At 41.5% G+C, this 19,901-nt stretch overlaps 1 protein-coding gene across 1 annotated transcript; it reads right to left on the reverse strand.

Moving 5' to 3' along the window:
- Window positions 1-528: 528 nt before the first annotated feature.
- Window positions 529-18,984, reverse strand: trappc10 (trafficking protein particle complex subunit 10). Its single transcript, XM_035173863.2, has 23 exons — window positions 18,799-18,984; window positions 15,435-15,516; window positions 14,653-14,788; window positions 12,689-12,888; window positions 12,388-12,583; window positions 12,073-12,184; window positions 11,669-11,916; window positions 11,313-11,459; window positions 10,946-11,060; window positions 9,622-9,698; window positions 9,318-9,409; window positions 8,534-8,674; window positions 8,118-8,227; window positions 7,427-7,944; window positions 7,166-7,307; window positions 6,143-6,301; window positions 5,325-5,554; window positions 4,836-4,936; window positions 4,498-4,621; window positions 3,836-4,000; window positions 3,518-3,698; window positions 2,930-3,124; window positions 529-2,287 (listed from the first exon to the last, which is right to left on the reverse strand). Exons 1-23 carry the CDS (start codon window positions 18,857-18,859, stop codon window positions 2,040-2,042), a joined length of 3,780 nt encoding a protein of 1,259 aa, XP_035029754.2. The 5' UTR covers window positions 18,860-18,984; the 3' UTR covers window positions 529-2,039.
- Window positions 18,985-19,901: the final 917 nt, after the last annotated feature.

The raw sequence follows: 19,901 nt of genomic DNA on the forward strand, positions 1-19,901 counted from the left end.
GGAAGATATACTGGGAAGCTGTGGGAGACCTCTTCAGACTTGGGGGTGACAATTGCTCCTGTTACTCTGTGAGCGTTTTAAAACCTTCTGCATAAGACATCAGCTGCTGCCTGAGTTCTCCTTTCACCAGCTTCCACAAAACTTCCATAACAGGCTGAATGGGAGGAAAAGTCAGCGCAGCCAGGTTATCAAAGTTCTGTGGAAGGTACAGATACACGATGTTCAAACTTATTCTGCAGTAAAGATTTATTTTGTCAAATCTGGTCCTGGATGCATATTCACTGAAAATAAAAAATGTGAATCTTATAAGTGCTGTATTCCACCATAAGCTTTGTAGCATTAGTTGTGTCAAATTATGTCAAACTTATTATTGTCCCAGCTTTGGAAAATAACCTGCACAAATACATAAATCGCTCTATAAACCGTCCATTTACTATTCAATGCTCACAGCTTTGTTTTTGGGGTGTTTCACACTTCTCGTGCTATGATGCTGTCGCTAACATGCTGCTACAAACACCACACATTCAGTCAGTTCCAAGATTTTTTTTAATATAGTTGGCAATCAAAGATGATCTTGATTTGAATCATTATTTACAGATCAGTATGTACAGTGGTCAAACCGAGAGCACGAGGCTGTAGTTACACTGTGTGTGTGTGTAGGAGGTGGGGGCAGAAGTAGCTGACATTCATCCTTTCAAATAAATGAATGAATAAATCAAGGAAAACAAAAAAAACTTATTTCACTCATTCATTCGACGGCTAACGGTATGTGTGCATAGCTCAGACAAGGATTTGGCGACACACACACACACAAACAAACGCACAAACACCACTCACACAGAATAAATATACACACACAGTATATAAACAATCCACTGATAGTTAAGACAACTGATAGACAATAATGTGCACGATGATTCTTATCTCATCTTATCTTATCTCATCTGATCTCACCAACACACCCACACACACACACACTCATACAGACCTTCACACATACACTAAACTACAGCTGAACATATACTCACACACACACACACACAACACACTGCTAGATTCAGCCCGAGCCTCTCAGGTCATCACTGGGTTTATATTTGAGATTTCATATCTGTGCTGATGTTTTCATCCGATTCTGACTAACTACATTGTTGCTTTAAATAAATAGAAATAAAGTTATTAATCTCATTTCATCGAGCTGCGCGCAGAGCTGTGTTGTGATTATTAGAGAGAGGAAGTGAGATCCCATCACAAGTTGTCACAGGAAACTCATCCAGGACACATTTTTAATTCCAGGTGTGAACAGACAAATTTAGAGTTGACCACTTGTGATCTTTATCATATTTCATGTGTAGGGAAGATAACTGTGGGCTAATCTGGCTGATATTATGAATTAAATTATTCTTCACTATACACCAGTGGGTATGTTTCCTGTGAGGACTGTGGATATGCTGTCTCCTCAGGTTTGTTAACCTGCCTGGTTTTGACTTGTATCATATCTGAAATGAAAGCCAGCAGCTTAATTAAGTGACTTCTCAAATATGAAAGCGGTGACAGGCTGACAGGCTCAGTGACAGCACGTACAGCTGGAAACACTCAGTCAAAGTTACAGCACTTGAACAGCTGATCGAGGCGTACACACATCTAGGGCTTTGGTGCATCATGGGACAATCAGGAGTGTTATTCTTCAGTTTGAAGGAGCACAGCAGTCGCCGATCTGAACGATCAGTCCATATATATATTTATATCTTTATAACTATAAATCCATCCAATGACCTATGTACAAAGTATGGCAAAGAAAAATCTTCATTTTAAGTTATCAGCAGATGTCATTGGCTCTTCACTGTCTTGTCCATTATGTCTCCAGTGATGTGAATGGTTCATGCTTGGGGGAGGGCGGGAGTCCATACCGGCAACCTGCAGAGGTCTTCGACATGGACTCATGGACCCGATCTGCCCCAGAGAAAAAGCTCAGCAGAGTCCATCCAGGGCCTCGGTTCAGTCCTGTAAGAGGAGGACGGGGAGTCTTCTCGCCACCAGGGTCATGTGGCGTTGACCTCCATGATGTGGTCGTCGCTGGAGGGCAGCACCAGGACCTGCCGTGCGTGGCTGTGGTTGAACGCCTGTCCGGGGCCGAAGGGCTCCAGCCGTGGCATGGCCACGCCTTTCTGCTGCTGGTCGGCACTGCCCACAGAATGGACGCTGCCCCGGCTCCGGATGCTCGCTGTGTCCCCCTGGTCGTCCAGCGTCTTGTCCAGCAGGGACAGACTGTCATTCTCCACGCAGCTGTCTGAGGAGGGCAACAAACAAACTATTTAGCGTCCACAGGATGAGAAAGGGAATTGACAAAAGTCTGTAAGATTTACTGAAGGAACAATGCAGAGAACATTATTTTTTAATTAATGTTATTAATGATAAAATGAATGAATAAACTGTAAAATATACAGAACAACATTTTTTTAAATGATTGCCAAGTTATTTTTTTAAGGCAATATTAATCCTTTTATTGGGCCTTAAAACAAACCCAAGCAAACTAAATGTGTTATATTTAGTGGTTAAATAGTTCAACTATGTCTGCTGCTGCAGCAGGTGAATGTGAAAGGACTTTACAAAAACAAAATCCTCAGTGTTACTGAAAACCTGGTGCTGCTTTGAATTTTTCAGCCCCATCTAAACTCAGTGGGCTCATCATATTCAGTTTGTTAACAACTTGTTATTCAGTCTCACAACAACTCCTCCTTAATAAGTAATACTGTCACATCTGTGATACCAACTGCTGCTTGTGGTTCATCCGCTGTCGGAGACTGATCCTGCTGCTTGAATGTCTTTAAGTGATTTTCCATCTACTGTTTTCCAGGAAGTTCAAGCTTCCCTTTCCCCCCTAAGGGATAAACATTCAATGATCTGTGGTTCTACATTCAGAGTGTCTTACCAGGGTCTGGCTGAATGGCCACAGCTGCAGTGTGGGGCAGGTACTTCAGTACTTTGATTTTGGGGAAGGGCAGATGTCCTGCGAACAGAGGCATCACCTCGATCTGCACCTTGTGGGTGGCATTGGCCGTCATGGGCATCGACACCATCCCTGAACTCTTCCCACACACTGCCCAGTTACTGCTGCTGTCAGCCACTGTGAACACACACATACACACAAGATATAGTCACAAAGAACCAATGTTTTGTCTGTTTCAGTCTCTATGTGCCAAGAGCAAACAATCACTAATGTCTGATTTTTTTACATCTAGAGCAACTTTTTTTCCTGAGAAATTACCAAATACATCTCACAATGTAAAGGAAAACGATGAAATAATTCCTGGATCTGTTCTCCTCGAGGGGGGGATGAGCTGTCGCTGTGTTTTTATCAATCAGCTGACATAGCAAAAACATTTCTAATGAGTCGCATGAGCACAAATGTTTAGCAACTCAAAAACATCAGAACATTATTTGTGTTTGAAATACTGTCCATATACTGTCCATGCTACTGGATGAAAAGCTCAGATGACGCGTTCTTCTCCAGACTTACCTTCATACATGAGTTTGGTGGTTTTGAGTCCATCAGTGTCTGTCTTGCTCTCCTCTGCATTCTCCCCCTCTGCAGGTTCAGTCAGTCGTGTTATACACACCTCCAGTCCACAGAGGAGGCCAGAACGACAGTGCTGTTCACCAGCAGGGGGCAGGATCTCAGCTCTCACACTGTACAACGTCTGACAATATCAAAAGTGGTTATTTACAGTGGCAGAGTCTCTGGTTGTGGCAATAAACTCAAAACAGACATGTTTGGTTTCCCTGTCCATGTCAACATAATCAGAGCCATTAGAGCAAAGAAAAAAAAAATACTTACAGTGACTCTCTCGAGCTGAAACTGGTAATGGAAAGGTTTGAGGGAGGAGACGTCCTGGTTGGTTAAAGAGAAGTTGGCAGAGAAAACACACTGGAGACAGGAAGGCAGGTCATCCTTCCACCTCACCTCCCACAAGCAGAACACACTGTGCTTACTGCACAAAAGCTGCACACAGAAACACACCAGATAAAAACATGAATTAATAGTTAATGTAGTTTTAACAATCTTGCATATTGTTGTAAAAACAAATACCAAAACTCTGAAAAACTGTAAAATATCTTCCTCGTGTATAACTGTCATCACATGGTAAAGAGAATGGTTGACAGATTTATTTGGATATCATTATACTGTACTTGATAATTGCACATCAGATAAGATGCCTCAAAAGTGCCCGGACACTTTAAACTTCACTTTCCTGCGGATATCCGAGCTCCTCCCCCTTCCTCTACTGCTCAGCCCCACTCAGGAAACAAGGAAACATTTTGGCTGCTGATAAACATGATCCTTCTTCCATTACCCAGAATTCATTATCATAAATTGGGGACTCTTATAATATTACCATAATAACCATCAAATATTTTACAAAACCCAAACCATTTTTCAGAGACTTACAAATCTATTAACTGATGTATTCTCTTCTCAGTGACATTTGTTTTGTTCACCTGTTGTGCTTTAGTGGTCAGGGACTGTAGCTCCAGTGACTCATGCTGCTTCTCTGTCAGCTTCACTTCTGCCAGCGTGAAGTTCACGTCTGACACATTCTGCACACACACCTGGATGTACTTCCTGTTGAATCAGGGCAAAGGTCACAGACCAGACATGAGACTGTGGCATCTAAGCGAGACAATTAATTCCCATGGATCGTTATTGTTAGTTCAACGATACAAAATGGTACCATTTAATGAACAAGGTAATAATTTTAGTAGCGTCATGATTTCTCAAATGTTGAGATCACAAAATCAAATCTATAAGTTAATGGGATTTCTGAATGGAGACGTACCTGTTTCCAGCAGAAAGCAGTGAGTGTTTGGTCTTGAAGGGGATGTAGAAGGTGAGGGCGAGCAGCGTGGAGTAAATCGACCAGGGACAGTCGATAGACATCTGTGGACACAGCGAAAACTTTACCATCAATCTTTTAACTCATCGTGGTACAAAACAGCTAACTGTCCCACAAACGAGGTCATATTTATCCGACTGATAATGGTTATGCTAATGCTGATTATTTTCCTAATAATAATTGGGTTGCATCAGAGAAGTGAAATAAAATCCCTGTTAAAATATACAAATTCAAAGTGACTTAATCAAATTCATTATTTTGTCTCAGAAAACAGAAAACCCTAACTTCTACAAACAAATGTCACTTATAGTTTTGCTCTGAAAAAAAAAAATACACACACATGATTAACTAAATTCTTCCATCACTATCTACCCCACATAAGTAGAAATTTGTCCCACACTCTTAAAGTGTGTATTTGTCCGTGGGCCTCACCCTCTGGTCGATGGCGGTCATGGGCGTGTCAGGATGACTGTAGCTGCGTGGTCGATGGCGGACCTCCCCATTGGTCAGCCTCTCGTTGGCGGGCCGGTCGTACCCGGACGGGATGAGGCACAGGACCTCCAGCTGGAACTCCAGGGTGTGGTAGGGAGGGGTCGGGGGCAGGCTGATGCTGGTCACCTTCTCAGACGACTGGATGGAGAGGACGCTTTCACTCAGCAACTCTGAACACGGGACGACGACAGAACGAGAAGTCATGAAAACTTTAAAGCAGCATGTGTGTCAGTTACAGCTCTTAACAAAACAAATTAGAGTTGGTTTTTGAACTGGTTCCATACCAAACCAACCCAGTCCACATTTCTATTAGTTTTGAGGAGAACTATTGTAACTGAGTACTTCATCAAAAGAGGGCATTGCCAACTGTACAATGGAGCTCTTTCCAAATAATGTTTCCACACTTTGCACTTGGCAAACTACCGGCTGTAGTCAACTTTCTCTAGGAAACCAATCTTATAAACATTATGTAAGAAACATGGCTACATTGGGGTGATAAAGAGAAAACTAGTTAAAATTGGTATATTAGTGCTGGGAAAAACGGATTTCAATCAGATTTCAAACCCGTGAAAAGCAAAGAATTCAGGCAGAATAAGAAGAAGCAGCAAAATATATTTAAAGGAAAAACAACTACTCTAAAAACAATAACTAAATCCAAAGTTCAACAAAACAAAAACTGAAATGATTAACTAAGTATCAAAGACGACCTCTTTAAATTAATGTAATTGTCAGATTGAAATAAAGTGAAATGAACTGACCAGCCGCAGGGTTGCTGATGCGGGCGGAGCAGCTGCTGGAGGGCAGGATGGGCATGGTGTCTGTGTTGCTGAGCTGCAGAGCGTCTCCTTTCTTCACAGTGTAGTGACCCGTCAACAGAGTGAACTTCACCATCTGAGGCAGACCGGCTAACAGCGGCTCTGAAAACAGATAAACAGCGACAGTTAGGCAAACATCAAACATCAAACATTTATTATGATCAGTGAAGGCTCATGTATTCGTGCACGCATTCTGAAAGCTTACGGACACGGATGAAAGAGACGAAATGGAGCGATACCACCGGAAATCGTGGGGGGGCATAGCAGCCAATAGTTTTTGCGAGAAAACCATAAGACACAGGTAAACGATGGCAAAACTTTTTCAGACACTTTGTGATTTGGTAAGAAACTAAAGCCGTGTCTAAGATGTTTCTTCTTAAGACGTACATGACCACTACCTCCTCCACTGTTGCTTGCTGCTGTCAGAAACCTTCGCGCTGCCCTCTAGTGGATGTATTAACAACCGTGCCAAAGGAAAAGGAAGCATGGCAGTGACATTGACATAACGGAGTCTCTGTTTTTGTACGTAAAGGCAGCATAAATAAGCCTCAATAATGTAGAAGCACAATTGATCTCAGCTGGTATTTAATTCATCTTTAAATCTAAATGTAGTGCTCAATTGTTGGAAAATCATCAGATTATTTTAGACTTAAGATCTGGCCCTGAATAATTATGTAAATATAAAATTATGTAAATATAAGAATACAATCTTCTGCTTGACACAGTCACATTAACGATCAACACGCTCAAACAAAGAAGCCTGAGGGCTTGTGTTTGACTTAGTTTGCCAGCTCCTTGTTTAGTTTGTTCAATAAGACAAATCCAATCTAAAGAGAATAGCTCGTATTTAAAGCAGTGCAAGTGATTTAAAAAGACAATTATTTTAAAGTCTGAGAACTGTGACCAGCATCACAACCTCAAGTATTAAGCAGTAAATATCACACATCATATAAAATGTAATCTGACCTGAGAGCGGCTCCACAGTGAGCTGTGGCTCCTGAGAATACACTTCATACTGGACTGATGGGTAGATGTGAGGCAGCACAAACTGCACCTGACCCACTGTGGCACACAGCTGACGCAATGTGTAAGTCCCAGGCTGCCCACTCTACAAAGAAGAACAGAGAGAAGTACAAGGTGACATAGCAAAAGGTGTCAGGTGAGAAGAATAACGGATAGCAGACAAGCAAATCTTGAGAAAGGAGGAAAAACAAAAAGGTCTCTTACTGGTGCTGTGAAGGTAATTCTGTTATTCCCAGGTTCTAACATTACATCCTGCACTTTCAGCATCTGCGCTCCTTCCTTCATGGGAACAGCAGGACTGACACAGTTGGGCGTGTCTGGTGGCGAGCTGCTGTCATGACGACGCATGATCAGGTGAGTGTTTTTACACACCACTCCTGTAGAATTGAGGGAATTGTCTGACGGACTTCTGTCGTGAATTTCATCCAGTTCTAAAGCAGGACCCGAGGCCGAGGAGGAGGGGGGGCCTGCTGACGAGCTGCCTTGGTTAAACTCTACTGTCCCTGGGTTTGTTTGTCTCTGCAAAGCCTTCAACCTTCCGTGATCCAAGTCAAAGTGAATGCTAGCAGCTACTTGTTGTATGTGCACGGACACGGGCATCAAACATCTCAGAGTGAGCTCCACCTGCAGGACGGCTCCAGAGTGCACAGACGCAGTCGCTGGGTGGAACTGGAGCCGTGTGAGGTGAGCAAACACGCCCATGCTGAGAGTAACATTTTGGGCTGCGAAGGAAGAAAATGACATTAAACGTAAAACAATTATTTCTGATTGTTCAATGTTTTGTTTGGATTCACCAGTAAGAGTTTACTGTTAATTATACTGTGAAGCAAGTTTTGTTATGATTAGCTGCAGTTAAATATACCTTACATACTGATGTAGATCAGTGGTTACTTACAGGAATCGCCAGACTTGGCAGCAAAGGTCAGAATTTCCTGACAAAAGTGTTTCCTCTCCTCTGTGGTCAGATTTGCGTCACCCGCCAACAAGGCACTAGTCTGCAGGTAGCTGTGGTGAGTCGTTAAGAAAAAGAAAAATAATACGGTGCTTTCGCTCAAGAAACAAGAATCAATCACAAACTTTGAGGTGAAAATGGATTCTTCTGTTATCTTCCCAAAGATGTAGGACAACAAGTATGAACAGTGTCCAGCAACATAACCCTGATTAAAATATTACAGAGTCTTTCTATTATAGAAGTAAAGGCACAAAGAACCATTTTGTCATAAATGACGTAATTTCCTCTGCTCCACTGGAAAGTTGACATATTTGGGCCTGAGACAGCGACCTATGTGACCCTGGTGCTTTGAAGGATACTCTTCAGTTCTGCCCAGCAGTTTCTGACACGCCGCGATCTGTTTTCTGGTGTGAGTGACAGGGAGGTTCCACCCCTCTGATACATACGACTTCAGAGCTTCCTGTAAGAAGTTTTCTGCTTTCTCAGGGTCCCCCTTCCTCCTAATACACACACAAACAAAATCATCAACTTGGGTTTTTAAGGCCACAGGAAAATTCTAGATCTGTTCTTAACAATACATTTCTAATGCTTTTTAAAGCCCTCTAAAGCTATAAAAATACATAGATTACAGCTAGTGACAATAAATGAAATTATGAAACAATTCAGAACACATACTCGTAAAATAAATACTTATAACAGAAGTATTGTTACAAATTTCCAATGGTTTTGAACTCTTGTCTTTTGTGAAACCTGACCGTGAAAGCAGAATAATAAAATACCCATCTGCATTTGGCTGGGGTTCTGCATCAGTAGATACTAGGATCTGTATTTACAGAAAGTAATTCTTGCTTCTAAAAAATATTTTGTGCTTTGGGATCTGTTCAATCTTAAAGCCGCTTCAATCTATAGTACATCTAAACACAGTTAATCCTGTCACTGCATGAGGAGTTTAACTTCTGAGAAGTGTTTGAAATGTTGCTGTCAACTGGACTTTCATGGCTTCACATAAACTGTCTAATTCGACGTCTCCCTGGGACTGCGTGGGTGTTTACAAGTAAGGAGTTCTGGAGAAAATATCCTTATTCAGCAAGAATAACTGAAAACACACGGCCTGTGTGAACCAGCAGCTTTAACCTTCCTTACATGTAAAACTCCGCCAGGCTTTTCCCCACCAGTCTGGCAGACCGTAGCCGCCCAATGGCCCTGTACATCTCCATAGCTGCATGGGAGAGTTCCTGATGCAAGAAGTGGCCAACAAGATGGGAGTGGAGGCGGAGGGGGAGGGAGACGGGAACGAGAGAGGAGAAATATAATCAGAGTTTCCAGGAGGTTACGTCAGACAAATGTGGACTTCAAAACTGGTACAGGAATTCAGGGAATGGGTTTGATGCCATGCTTTGAAAACTCCTGAAATAAAACAGCAAACAGTGGCGAGGATTTGACTTACAAGATAGTGTCTTTCAAAGGCCTCCACAGATGACAAAGCCTCTTTTAGCTTTTTGTACGGGCTCTGCAAACTGTTGACTGAGGAGGAAAAACAGAAAAGACTTAGAAACGAGGAGCACACGGTTTATAATTGTCCTTCAAATAAGAGTCAGGCTTTTTCATTACGCTTGGTCTAACAAGCTCAGACTTCTTTCAGACAGAAGGCAATTCAAGCCCTAAAGGCATGGACACACAGCAATGAATAACCAAATAGACAGACTGCTGTGTTGCTTGGTGTCCTCTGTTAAAAGCTGCACTTGAACGGTTGACAGCGGACATGTATATTCAGTCTGCACCAGCATTAGATGAAATACAGATACCCTTGAGTCACATGTATGTGCCAAGACACATACAAATACATAAAGCAAAAATACAACAGGAGAAAAACAACAGTTTGCAATGTTTGGGATTGGAGTATGTAAGGATTGCCTTATTTCAACAAGTTACATTTCAGACTTTTTAAGACCCTTTCAAGATAAAAAGGAACGAAATATAAGACCAATGTCAAGTACGACACATATGAAGAGAAAAGCGAAGAATAACTGGAGATAAGGTGAAGTAGCCTAGTTTAGCAGAACCCTCAAAATGTCTTTCCCACAGCGAAGCTGAGTGTACAGCAAAAATATTGGTGTGTTTGTAAACAGTTATCAGTTCCACGTAGGTCTTAATTTTAGTTTTATTACATCATATCTGTATTGTTGAGAAAGTACAACAACACATGCAAGCATGTCACCAAAACAATAGGAAAATACCATTTTAAAGCACGACAAAAGTAGCACTAAATTAAAAAAGTTAATATAATTCAGACAAACATAAACATATTTACGACCTACTACATTAACATTTCAAATATATTTTAAGACTTTATAAAGCCTCAAATTCAGATTACTGAAGACTATTAGACTATTTAAGACCTCCTAAGATCCCACTAAAACCCTGTAGATGACAAGATGGAAATTTGGATATGGCATTTTTTTAGCTAATGGTCATCTCCTTGTGGAGGAAAAATGAAAAGACGAATATGCATTTAATGGGTGCAAAGACCTAAGCCATCTAAACTGCTGCTGATGATGGCTGAGTAAGGCCAGTGGATCAGGATACATTTCAACAACTACAGGCAGCAGACGAGCATCGACTGTTACCTTGGTGCATAAGGGCCATAAATTACAACCTGTGTATTAATGTCAAATATGGGAAAAGGTAAAAGCTGGATGCCCCTGTAAACTCGCATTTAGATTTTCAAAACTCACACTAGTTCCATATGACAGGAGAATCTCACAACTCACCAGTCTCAGGTCTCTCATCTCCCAGTCCAGCCAGCAGATCTACAGTCCTGTTCAGGTCCTCAGATGTGGGTCCCTCCTCTGACACCAGGCCACAGTGTTCCCCCAGAGACTTCAGCTGATGAAGGCAGACAGGAAAAAGAAGGAAGAATTTTATTTGAAATATAAATCAACTTTACGGAAAATGATTTTAAACCAAATATTTACTGCTTGATATTCAAATTGATTATTGATTAAATTTAAAATTTGGTTTTGTTTAAAAAAAAACTAAAATGTTTACTGCACTGCTGCAGATCAGAAAATGATGTGCAAATTATTTCATATTAACAGCTGGATTGAGACAAGCAACATCATTGATTTATTTCCGTACCTTGTCAGTTGCATAAGCCCACAGCCCGACAGTATGGGAGCAGTTTGATGCTAACTGGACCTGATCACAACAACCCTCGATCCTGTGCAAAACCTCCAAGCAGCTGAGGAACACCCAGCAGTCCAGTGCCCCCTCCAGCACCGACACCTGAATGAGAAAATGAGTAACACATTCAGTTCAGTCAGTGCCGTCCATTTATGTAAGAACATTACATTATTTGTGTTTGACCTCTGGTCTAATAATGTCCGAACATTCCCTCAATCTCACCATTTTATGTCTAACATGCTACATACTTATTTTCCACAAAATCGAATTCTACATTCATACAAACTGAACATGTAGGGGTGTCTGTTTACCTCGAGCAGGCGTAGCTCCTGGACACAGTTGTGCAGCAGTTCCAGTGCTCTTTGGGTGACCTCCCAGGGCCTCTGGAGGAAGATGAGTAAGGTGCACTGGCGGGAGAAAAGGTAGCTCCTCAGATCCAACAGGCTGGCCTCCCCTCGCTGGATCCCATCCCTCTTCTCCATGTCAATGGGCCGCCGAAGCAGCAAGCCGCTCCAGTTGCCCACCGGGGCGCAGAACGAGCCGAGCCAGTTAGCTGTATCTGTGGATAGAAACACACCAGTAAGAACAAAACCATAACCATAACATTTTTTGATAGCGTTAACAGAGAATGCATGCAAAAATAGCTATTTAGCTTATTTTACTGTATAGGATTGCCATATTGCAAATGTCTATTGTACTGGTAGTAGAAACATACCTCCAGCTCCAAAGTTCAGGACATACTGGGTAAAAAGAGCATCAAGTTCATCATACTGGACCAAGGCATCTTCAAACTGCTGCAGCATCTCGAAAACAAAGGCAAGCTCTTCCTACACAATCACACAAACACACTGACATGAGACACAGCTGCACCCTGAAATTTAAATATCAGAGTCGGTTTCTAAGTTTAATGTTTAATCTGTAGTTTTAGAAAAGGGTCAGACAAGTTTTTATGTTATTTCAGTAATAACACAACCTCATCTACACTTTTATTGCTTATAAAAAAAACTATATGTGCTTCTTTTTTGCTTACCTGGACCATGAAGTATTCACAGAAGCTCCAGCCGGGCTGGGTGCGTTTTTCTCGGAGCGTCCGCATGTCGTCTTCAAATCGACCCAGGTTCTTGGTGAAGGACATCAGGAGGAGAGTTCGCAGCTTGAGTAATAAGGAATTCCAGGATTCCTGAGAGCGAGACGAGTCTTTCAGAGGATCCGATAGCACCACGCACCTGCACCGAAGAACAAGACGCCTTGTTTACTCTGGGACATCAATGTAGGAACAAAACAACCATCTTTTACTGTTACTGTGGCAGAAGCAGAAGGAGTCTCCTCACCTGTCGTTCTGTTTGTTGCAAAAATCACTTCGGATCTTGTCCACAATGGAAGCGCGAGGCAGGATGTTGGTCTTGTTCTTCTTCTTAGTATCGTTGGTCTCCACGACGATGATGACCCAGTCTACTGAGCCGTGGCCCCGCAAGCTGTTCTGCCAGCGCATCACGTCCTCCTTCACTGTGCCCTTATATACCTCCGTATCCTACAACAAAACAAAGTGCATTTAATATTAAGACCATGTGAGGGGGGGGAGTAACAGCCCTATGGAATAAGTGTGATCTAAATAGCATCATTAAAATCATTCTCCTGCAATAAAAAGTATTGATTAATGTATTAATTATCATTGTTTCTTAATTATTTATACACCAATGATTTTAGTTACACTGGCTTATTATTTTTGTCTGACTGTCCTTAACATGGGTGCCAGTGCCTCCCACAGTTGGCTGAGTAGATGCAGAAGCTAAACTGAACTATTTCAGCAGTAAGATAACAGCCTGTAATTTATTTCAATACAAATACAGATGTTAAGTGTGACTCGTTGGTGCAGTGTGGTTTTACAGCCTGTGCAGGTTTGAACCTTGTCCACAGCGCTGCCCAACTGTCCACACCACCTGTGATGCTGTCATACTGTGTGCACAGGATTTGCTCCTCTGTGTAAAAAACAGACAAGGACTTGACAGCTCTGCCTGTCCACAATATTCAGTCTGCTTGTAATGTTAACAGAGTGTGGGTGCATTGACTGACATCTCTTTAACTCTAAATGTATCTATAAAACTCTTCCAGCAGAACAACTTGTACCTTTTTACACCCAACTGTTTGTACCTCTATATCAACACCCTCCCCTTGAAAACAAAAGAAACCTCAACTGCTGTGACTGTGTCATCACGGCTTGTGCAACTGAGTAATGAAATGCTGGACTACACAACCTGTATTCTATCCAGCCTGCAACAACACACAGGCTCACTACTCCCACACTAGAGGCATAATCCTTAGGAAATGTCATGAGTCATGGGTTGATACCAGCACTTCCTTAAACTAACCAGCTGCTCTGTCAGCAGCACAAGGTTCCTTTTTCCCCTTCTTGTTTTTCTCCACTCTGCTGTCCCGAAGCAAGTTGAGCAGAGTAGATTTCGAGCCCCTTTAACTGCCTCAAGTTACACCATGTGCACAATGTTGCATTGAACGTTTGCAAACATAAAGTAAATCTTTAACAAAACTAAGCTCTGAAAAACACTATACACACACAATAGGTTAGAAGCATTATATAATGACATTTTCAAAGTCAACAGAGTTATGCCAACATTATCTGAACACAGTGAACTTGCATATCTCCCGATGCCACCTTGAGTGTTGATGTATCTTGCACATGAAGCTAACTGTGACCTATTTTTGCCCAGACAGGATAACTGCAAGACCTATTCTATTCTTAGAGAGTCGACAAGCAGTCGTTACCCAGTCCCGCAAAGACATGGACTCAACAAACTGAATCAATATTCGGTTTCTCCAACTTCCTCATTTGGTAACAGCAACATTAAGAAACCAGCTTTGACTCAATCTCTAATTGTCATCACTCATTGATTTGTCCATGCTTGTATGATGCCCGACAACTTAAAGGTTCAGTGTGTACAATGAACACAGACAAGTCAATGTGTTCCAGAGAGAGACAGCGGTGCAGAGAGCTGTTCACTCTACAATGATGCAACAGCACAAAACTTCATAAGAAACTTTTGTTTTATGATGAGAATTAAACATGACACACAAGTTCAAATGCAGCAGTAGAGTGAGCCTGCTGGCAGTGAAATCTAACTTTAAATATCTCACTCAGAGCTCCACACTGAACCAACACAGGTCTTTCCTGGTTAAATGTCAGGTTGTATCACTAACACCGGAGCTGTCACAAGTTTATTACCAAGTGGGAACATTTCCACACCATGGTATCCCTAGTGTGTGCTGCACAAGTACTCACACAGCAGTCGGTCCAGTAGATGTGGAGGAAGGGGAAGGTGAGGAGAGCCTTGTTGCCCTCCTTGGGGAGGAGCTCCTCTTTAAATTGGACAAAATTAGCTTCAAGGTGGATCATTTTTGGTGCACGGCCATACGTCCTGTACAGAAAGGAAATTAGAGAAATCAGAGATTTACACAGATAATCATCACTGGTATCCTTTATCGACACTCACAAGTAATAACCGTAAACAGAATAACACAGCAGACGTCATGTTAAAAGCCTTACACACTTTACTTCTCATTTCAACTCGTAAAATTCAAGGTGATGTAATATCTCCTCCTCCATTTCCATGCAGCCATAATAGAAAACATCCTTACATAATACACAACAGAATAACAGTGAGGATGAGTGTAAGTCATACAAAATCCCCAGAACTCCCCCCACACACTATCAAATCCCTCTATCAGAGCAAAAAGGGAAGAAAGGGAAGTGAGACACGTTTCTGACCCAGTAAATTTGGATTATTTCTTTTTCCACAACCACACATTTAAACTCTTACAGTTAAAGAACTAAATGATGCTCGCCTTTTAAAATAAATGCTTTATGCATGGGATGTCTTGTGGCTATTATAGTGGAATATGTAAGAGGGTAAAAACTCATTTTTGGACAGAGTGGACCAAAATTCAACAATAGCCCATCGACTACATCATCCGAAATAACCGTAGACCTTTAAATTTACAAGCTTCAAAATTATATTTAATACCATTTAAGTCCCATGATGCATTCAGTAGAGCAGTACTCACCTCCTCCATTCCATTGGCTCCCTAGGAAGTTGTTGGGCCAATGACGTGTAGAGCGACGTAAACAAGCCCTGGTCTCCAGCACCTGTGATGGGAGGGGGAGGACAACCAAGGTTTAAAAATTAGGTCAGAAGTGGAGAAATCAAAGAGCTCAAGGTGAAACTGAAATCTAATATTTACTCAATGTCATATCCTCATTATAAGAACTGAACTAAAGATTTGGAGTTTTGTTACCTTAACGAGTCTCTAAATCTCCACATTTCACTACTTGAGGTTTGAGCAACAAAGGGAAAAAAGATATTTTGGGCCAAAACAAATGAACACATAATTAGAAAGTGCTTGTATTTGTAATCAAAAATAATTGAAGTGATAGGAACGCAACCCAAAACTCAAGTGCAAATGCAAAACCTCAGAAGTTTTATTTTTACTCTCCTAGTAAATTGGTAAAGAGAGCACTAATTATGCTCATGTTTTCAAATTCCACATAGATGAAGTTCCACAGCAGCAGTGAGCCTAGAGGAAAAGATTATATTATGTTGCATTACTGAGCAAAGAAACCATATTAGGAAATGTGTTCAGCAGAATTATCAAGAACAAACTGAAGTTAAGGGTATTTCAAAAGACAGAGTCTAAAAGAACACTAACACTGTTTGTCACAGACATCAAAACACGAGGTGAGGCAGAGATCCGATTTTCATTTTAGATAATGTACTGTAGTAAAGGTTTATACAGACAGTGACCACTTATGGGTCAGTGTCCTGTTGTGCTCTTTGCCTTTATCTGCTCTCTCATGTTTAAAAGCCTGTTAAATGTACATAATCTGTTATCTTGAATGAGCAAACTTCTTTTACCACACGACGAGGTATACGCCAGTGTTTGCAACATAGACTCTCACCTCTTTCCAAACAAAAATCAAAGACACTTTGCTGAAATTTCTGCTTCCCTTTTTGTTGTTGGTAATTTTGCAATGAATAACTTGACCTTTTTCTGATTTACTTGTTTTGTCATTTACAGCAGGCTCCAGACCAATTAAATAGATAACACTGAAAGCAGCGCCTCATGATCAGCAGAACAATTTCCACTGAAACACAGAACAACACTATTATAGTAATGTTTACCCGAACTACACAACTGATCACTCTTTTTTAAAACAGTAACTTCAGGTCCATTTCAAAACCCAGTCCCCCACCTGGTCTCCTGATACAATCTCCACTGTAGCTCAACAATGAAGTGACTTCAATTTCACATCTGGTGCCTCATTTCAGAAATGTTCAAACCGTCATTCCTTATAGCTCTGAGCGTTTTGATAGGAAGTGGATTACAGGACTGAGGTACCTACTCAAGATACACCAGAACTGGGTCACCACATACAATGAATGAACCATGTAAATATAATCCCTTTTTGTAAGAACCGCCCAAGGGTAAACAGGAACACTGCTCTGCCACTGGATGTAAACACCTTCAAACATCCTGCAAGATGAAAGTCAGCACTTAAACTTCACAGTCAGTTCTTTTTTAATCCAGTGTGGTGACGCTGAGCCAAAACACCTCCCGGGTGCTGACAGTCTGACTGCACTGTGAATCAATTAGTCTAGTTGCTCATTGTATAAACATAACAACAATTTAACAACTTTTAACGATTGCATCATGTGTCCACTCAACATTCTGACAAAATATTTCTTAGTTTTTTTAATTTGTGTGATTTCATGTGAAACTCTCAGCTGATTGATATTGTCTTGGGGCGCTTTCACACCTACGTTGTTTTGTCCAGACCTTCTGACTTTTCAATTTAGTCCGAATCCAAAACAACAGGTGTGAAAGGGGCCTCAGACCTCAGTCCAGAACAATGAACCAACATTTTATCCAACCAAAAGAGGTGGTCTCGGTCAGGATCAAAGAGAACCATGGTCTGTTCCCTTTTTTAATCGTTTGGATCTTCGGGCAAATTGCAGGAAGGTGAGACAGAGTTAAACAATAGAAGAAAAAGAAGAAGCAGCGGCTCTCAGGATTGCTCGTAGGACAATCCATTTTTCTGGTAGTAATGATATCACGGTGGCAAGGAAATGAACAAGGTGAATCAGTTCATTCATTTTCTCTATTTAAAATGGAAAGACAACTTTCCCATCATGCACTTTGTTCAAAAAAGTTAGCAAATACAACTGACAACAGGCCACCGTCAGACGCATACCTGTCAACAAACTAATCTAAATATAGGCCGACACAGCCCACATAGGTGATGACGACAGGACGTATGCATGTAATCAAACATTCCATGCCTCTTGCCCAATGTCAGCTGAGACTGGCTCCAGGCCTCCTGACACCCTCAATGGATACGTGCTAGAGATCATGGATGGAGGGTTTCCAAGATCTGCAACCCACCTCTCACAGAACACTGTGTTCAACAACAGGCATCTGCCGGCTTCCACAGTGATACAAATAACAAACACTGTCAAATGTAAAATGTCACGTCAGTTTAATTACATATTCTGATTTGCCAGTGCCCTTTCCAAGCTCAGCCTCGGGTTTGCATCTCCTCTCAAAGTCTAATTTATTCAGTTCTCTATAGTAGAAAAGCATTTGAAAACCTGGAGCCAGAGGATGCTTCAATGGTCAGTGTGGTAACAGATAATAATTAATACTGTTTGAGACACAACCCTTAAGTTGTTGGTTTTCCCACCATAATCCACAGATGTCACAGTGAGGACTTCAGGTGCACACACACTCTCAGGAAACACACGTGACTTTGAATCTACACAATCTACTGATGGTGTCACAGCCATGTTCATGATTTCCTTTAATATTCGGACTTGCCAGCACCGGAGCCTCTCAGGACCAGTCTGACCTAAAAAAAGGAGCAGCCTGCGGCGGGAGGTGAAGCTGTCACCGGGCTCCTAAAATAACCCCTCCACCGAGACGCTTCCAAAGGGATTTGTGAATGGAAAACCGACCCCACCGTCCAGGCATCGTGTGGCGACTAGTGTCTGTGCTGCTGAGCCAAAGAAGCGGTGGCTGTCCAGAGGGGAACCAGGTGAAGTCCTTCCCCCAAAAACTGCAGCAACTGGCCGTGACGTTACATCGTTAGCTCGGCCTGTTAATCAATGTAGCCACAAGCTAGCTGACGGCGACACCGCTCTCCATGCTAACACTTAGCACAGACAGCTTTACAGCGTTGAAGTACGAAAATATCGCATCTCTAGAAAGTACACATTAAACCTCCATTCCCAACAGGCACGCACATGCGGTGCTTTCAACCTGGTTAATATGAGTGTGCCTGCTAGCTTAGCTAAAACGAGCTAATCCCACTAGCTAGCAGGCTAACTGTCACAGAGAAAATAAGAGTGAACGTTTGTTTTTCCTCAACACTCACATGTCACGATCGGCTTGTTTTCCATAGTATAGATGATGGGTTTTTCCTCTTGACTCTCCATATGTGTCAGCGGTGGGCCCCCATGAAGATGACATACAAACACAGCTTTATTATTAGTAAGTGCTTATGTGAGCACTTGTGTTCAATCGATGGGGCCTGTGTCCCCACTGCACTTCCGGGAAGTACGTCACCTGTGCGTCATTAAAGGGCCGACCTGTGCTTTTTTTTCTTCTAAAGGGCGCGTGCAGTGGAAGTATTCAGATGCTTTACTCGAGTAAAAGTACAAATACCACACTCTTAAAATACTTGATTACATATTAGTATTACAATATTACATTGTTAAAAAAAATACTCAATAACAAGTAAAGTGCAATTATCACACTATATATAAATATATATATATATATATAAAAAGGTAAAAGTCTAACACTGTTAAGTCCTGCATTCAAAATGCTCCTTAAGTAAAATTAGTGTAAAACAGTGTAAAAATTCTCAAGTAAAAGTGTAATTATCACCCTGTAAAAATGCTCAATTACAAGTGGAAGTACAATTACAAGACTATAAAAATACAAAATTACGGGTAAAAGTCCTGTACTCCAAATTCTGCTTAAGCTAACGTACATATGCATCTAGAAAATGTATATACTTAAAGTATGATTGCGTATACTAATACTTACAATATACTTAAGTATATTGAGCTTTGACCGAGCTCCCTCAGCCGCGTATCCCCCCTGGTCCGGTAGCTGCTCCTTTATAATCAGTCATACATAACATTAAACACAGGGACATTAATAAGGACAAATAATTACAGATTCATAAATCTGTTTAAAAACCATTTAACTCTTGCAGGGTTCGAGACGGGGGTCTGAGCTTTAGCGCTGGTCCAAGAGCAGTGAGGCTTCATTGTCTACTGTATATGCATGGGTCTACTTCCTTTCTTCTGACATCGGGACTTTGAAAATGTGGTTAAGAATTTAAGTGCACTGCTGTAAATATTAAGGATTACCTGCCCTCTTTTGTGACCTCCTCTTGGCAGGGGTATCTTGAGGAATATTCAAAGCTGGCTATCCTCACTATAGAAGCAACAATATGCAAAACAGCCT

Source organism: Hippoglossus stenolepis, chromosome 13, assembly GCF_022539355.2.
Source record: "Hippoglossus stenolepis isolate QCI-W04-F060 chromosome 13, HSTE1.2, whole genome shotgun sequence".
Classification (NCBI taxonomy): Eukaryota; Metazoa; Chordata; class Actinopteri; order Pleuronectiformes; family Pleuronectidae; genus Hippoglossus; species Hippoglossus stenolepis.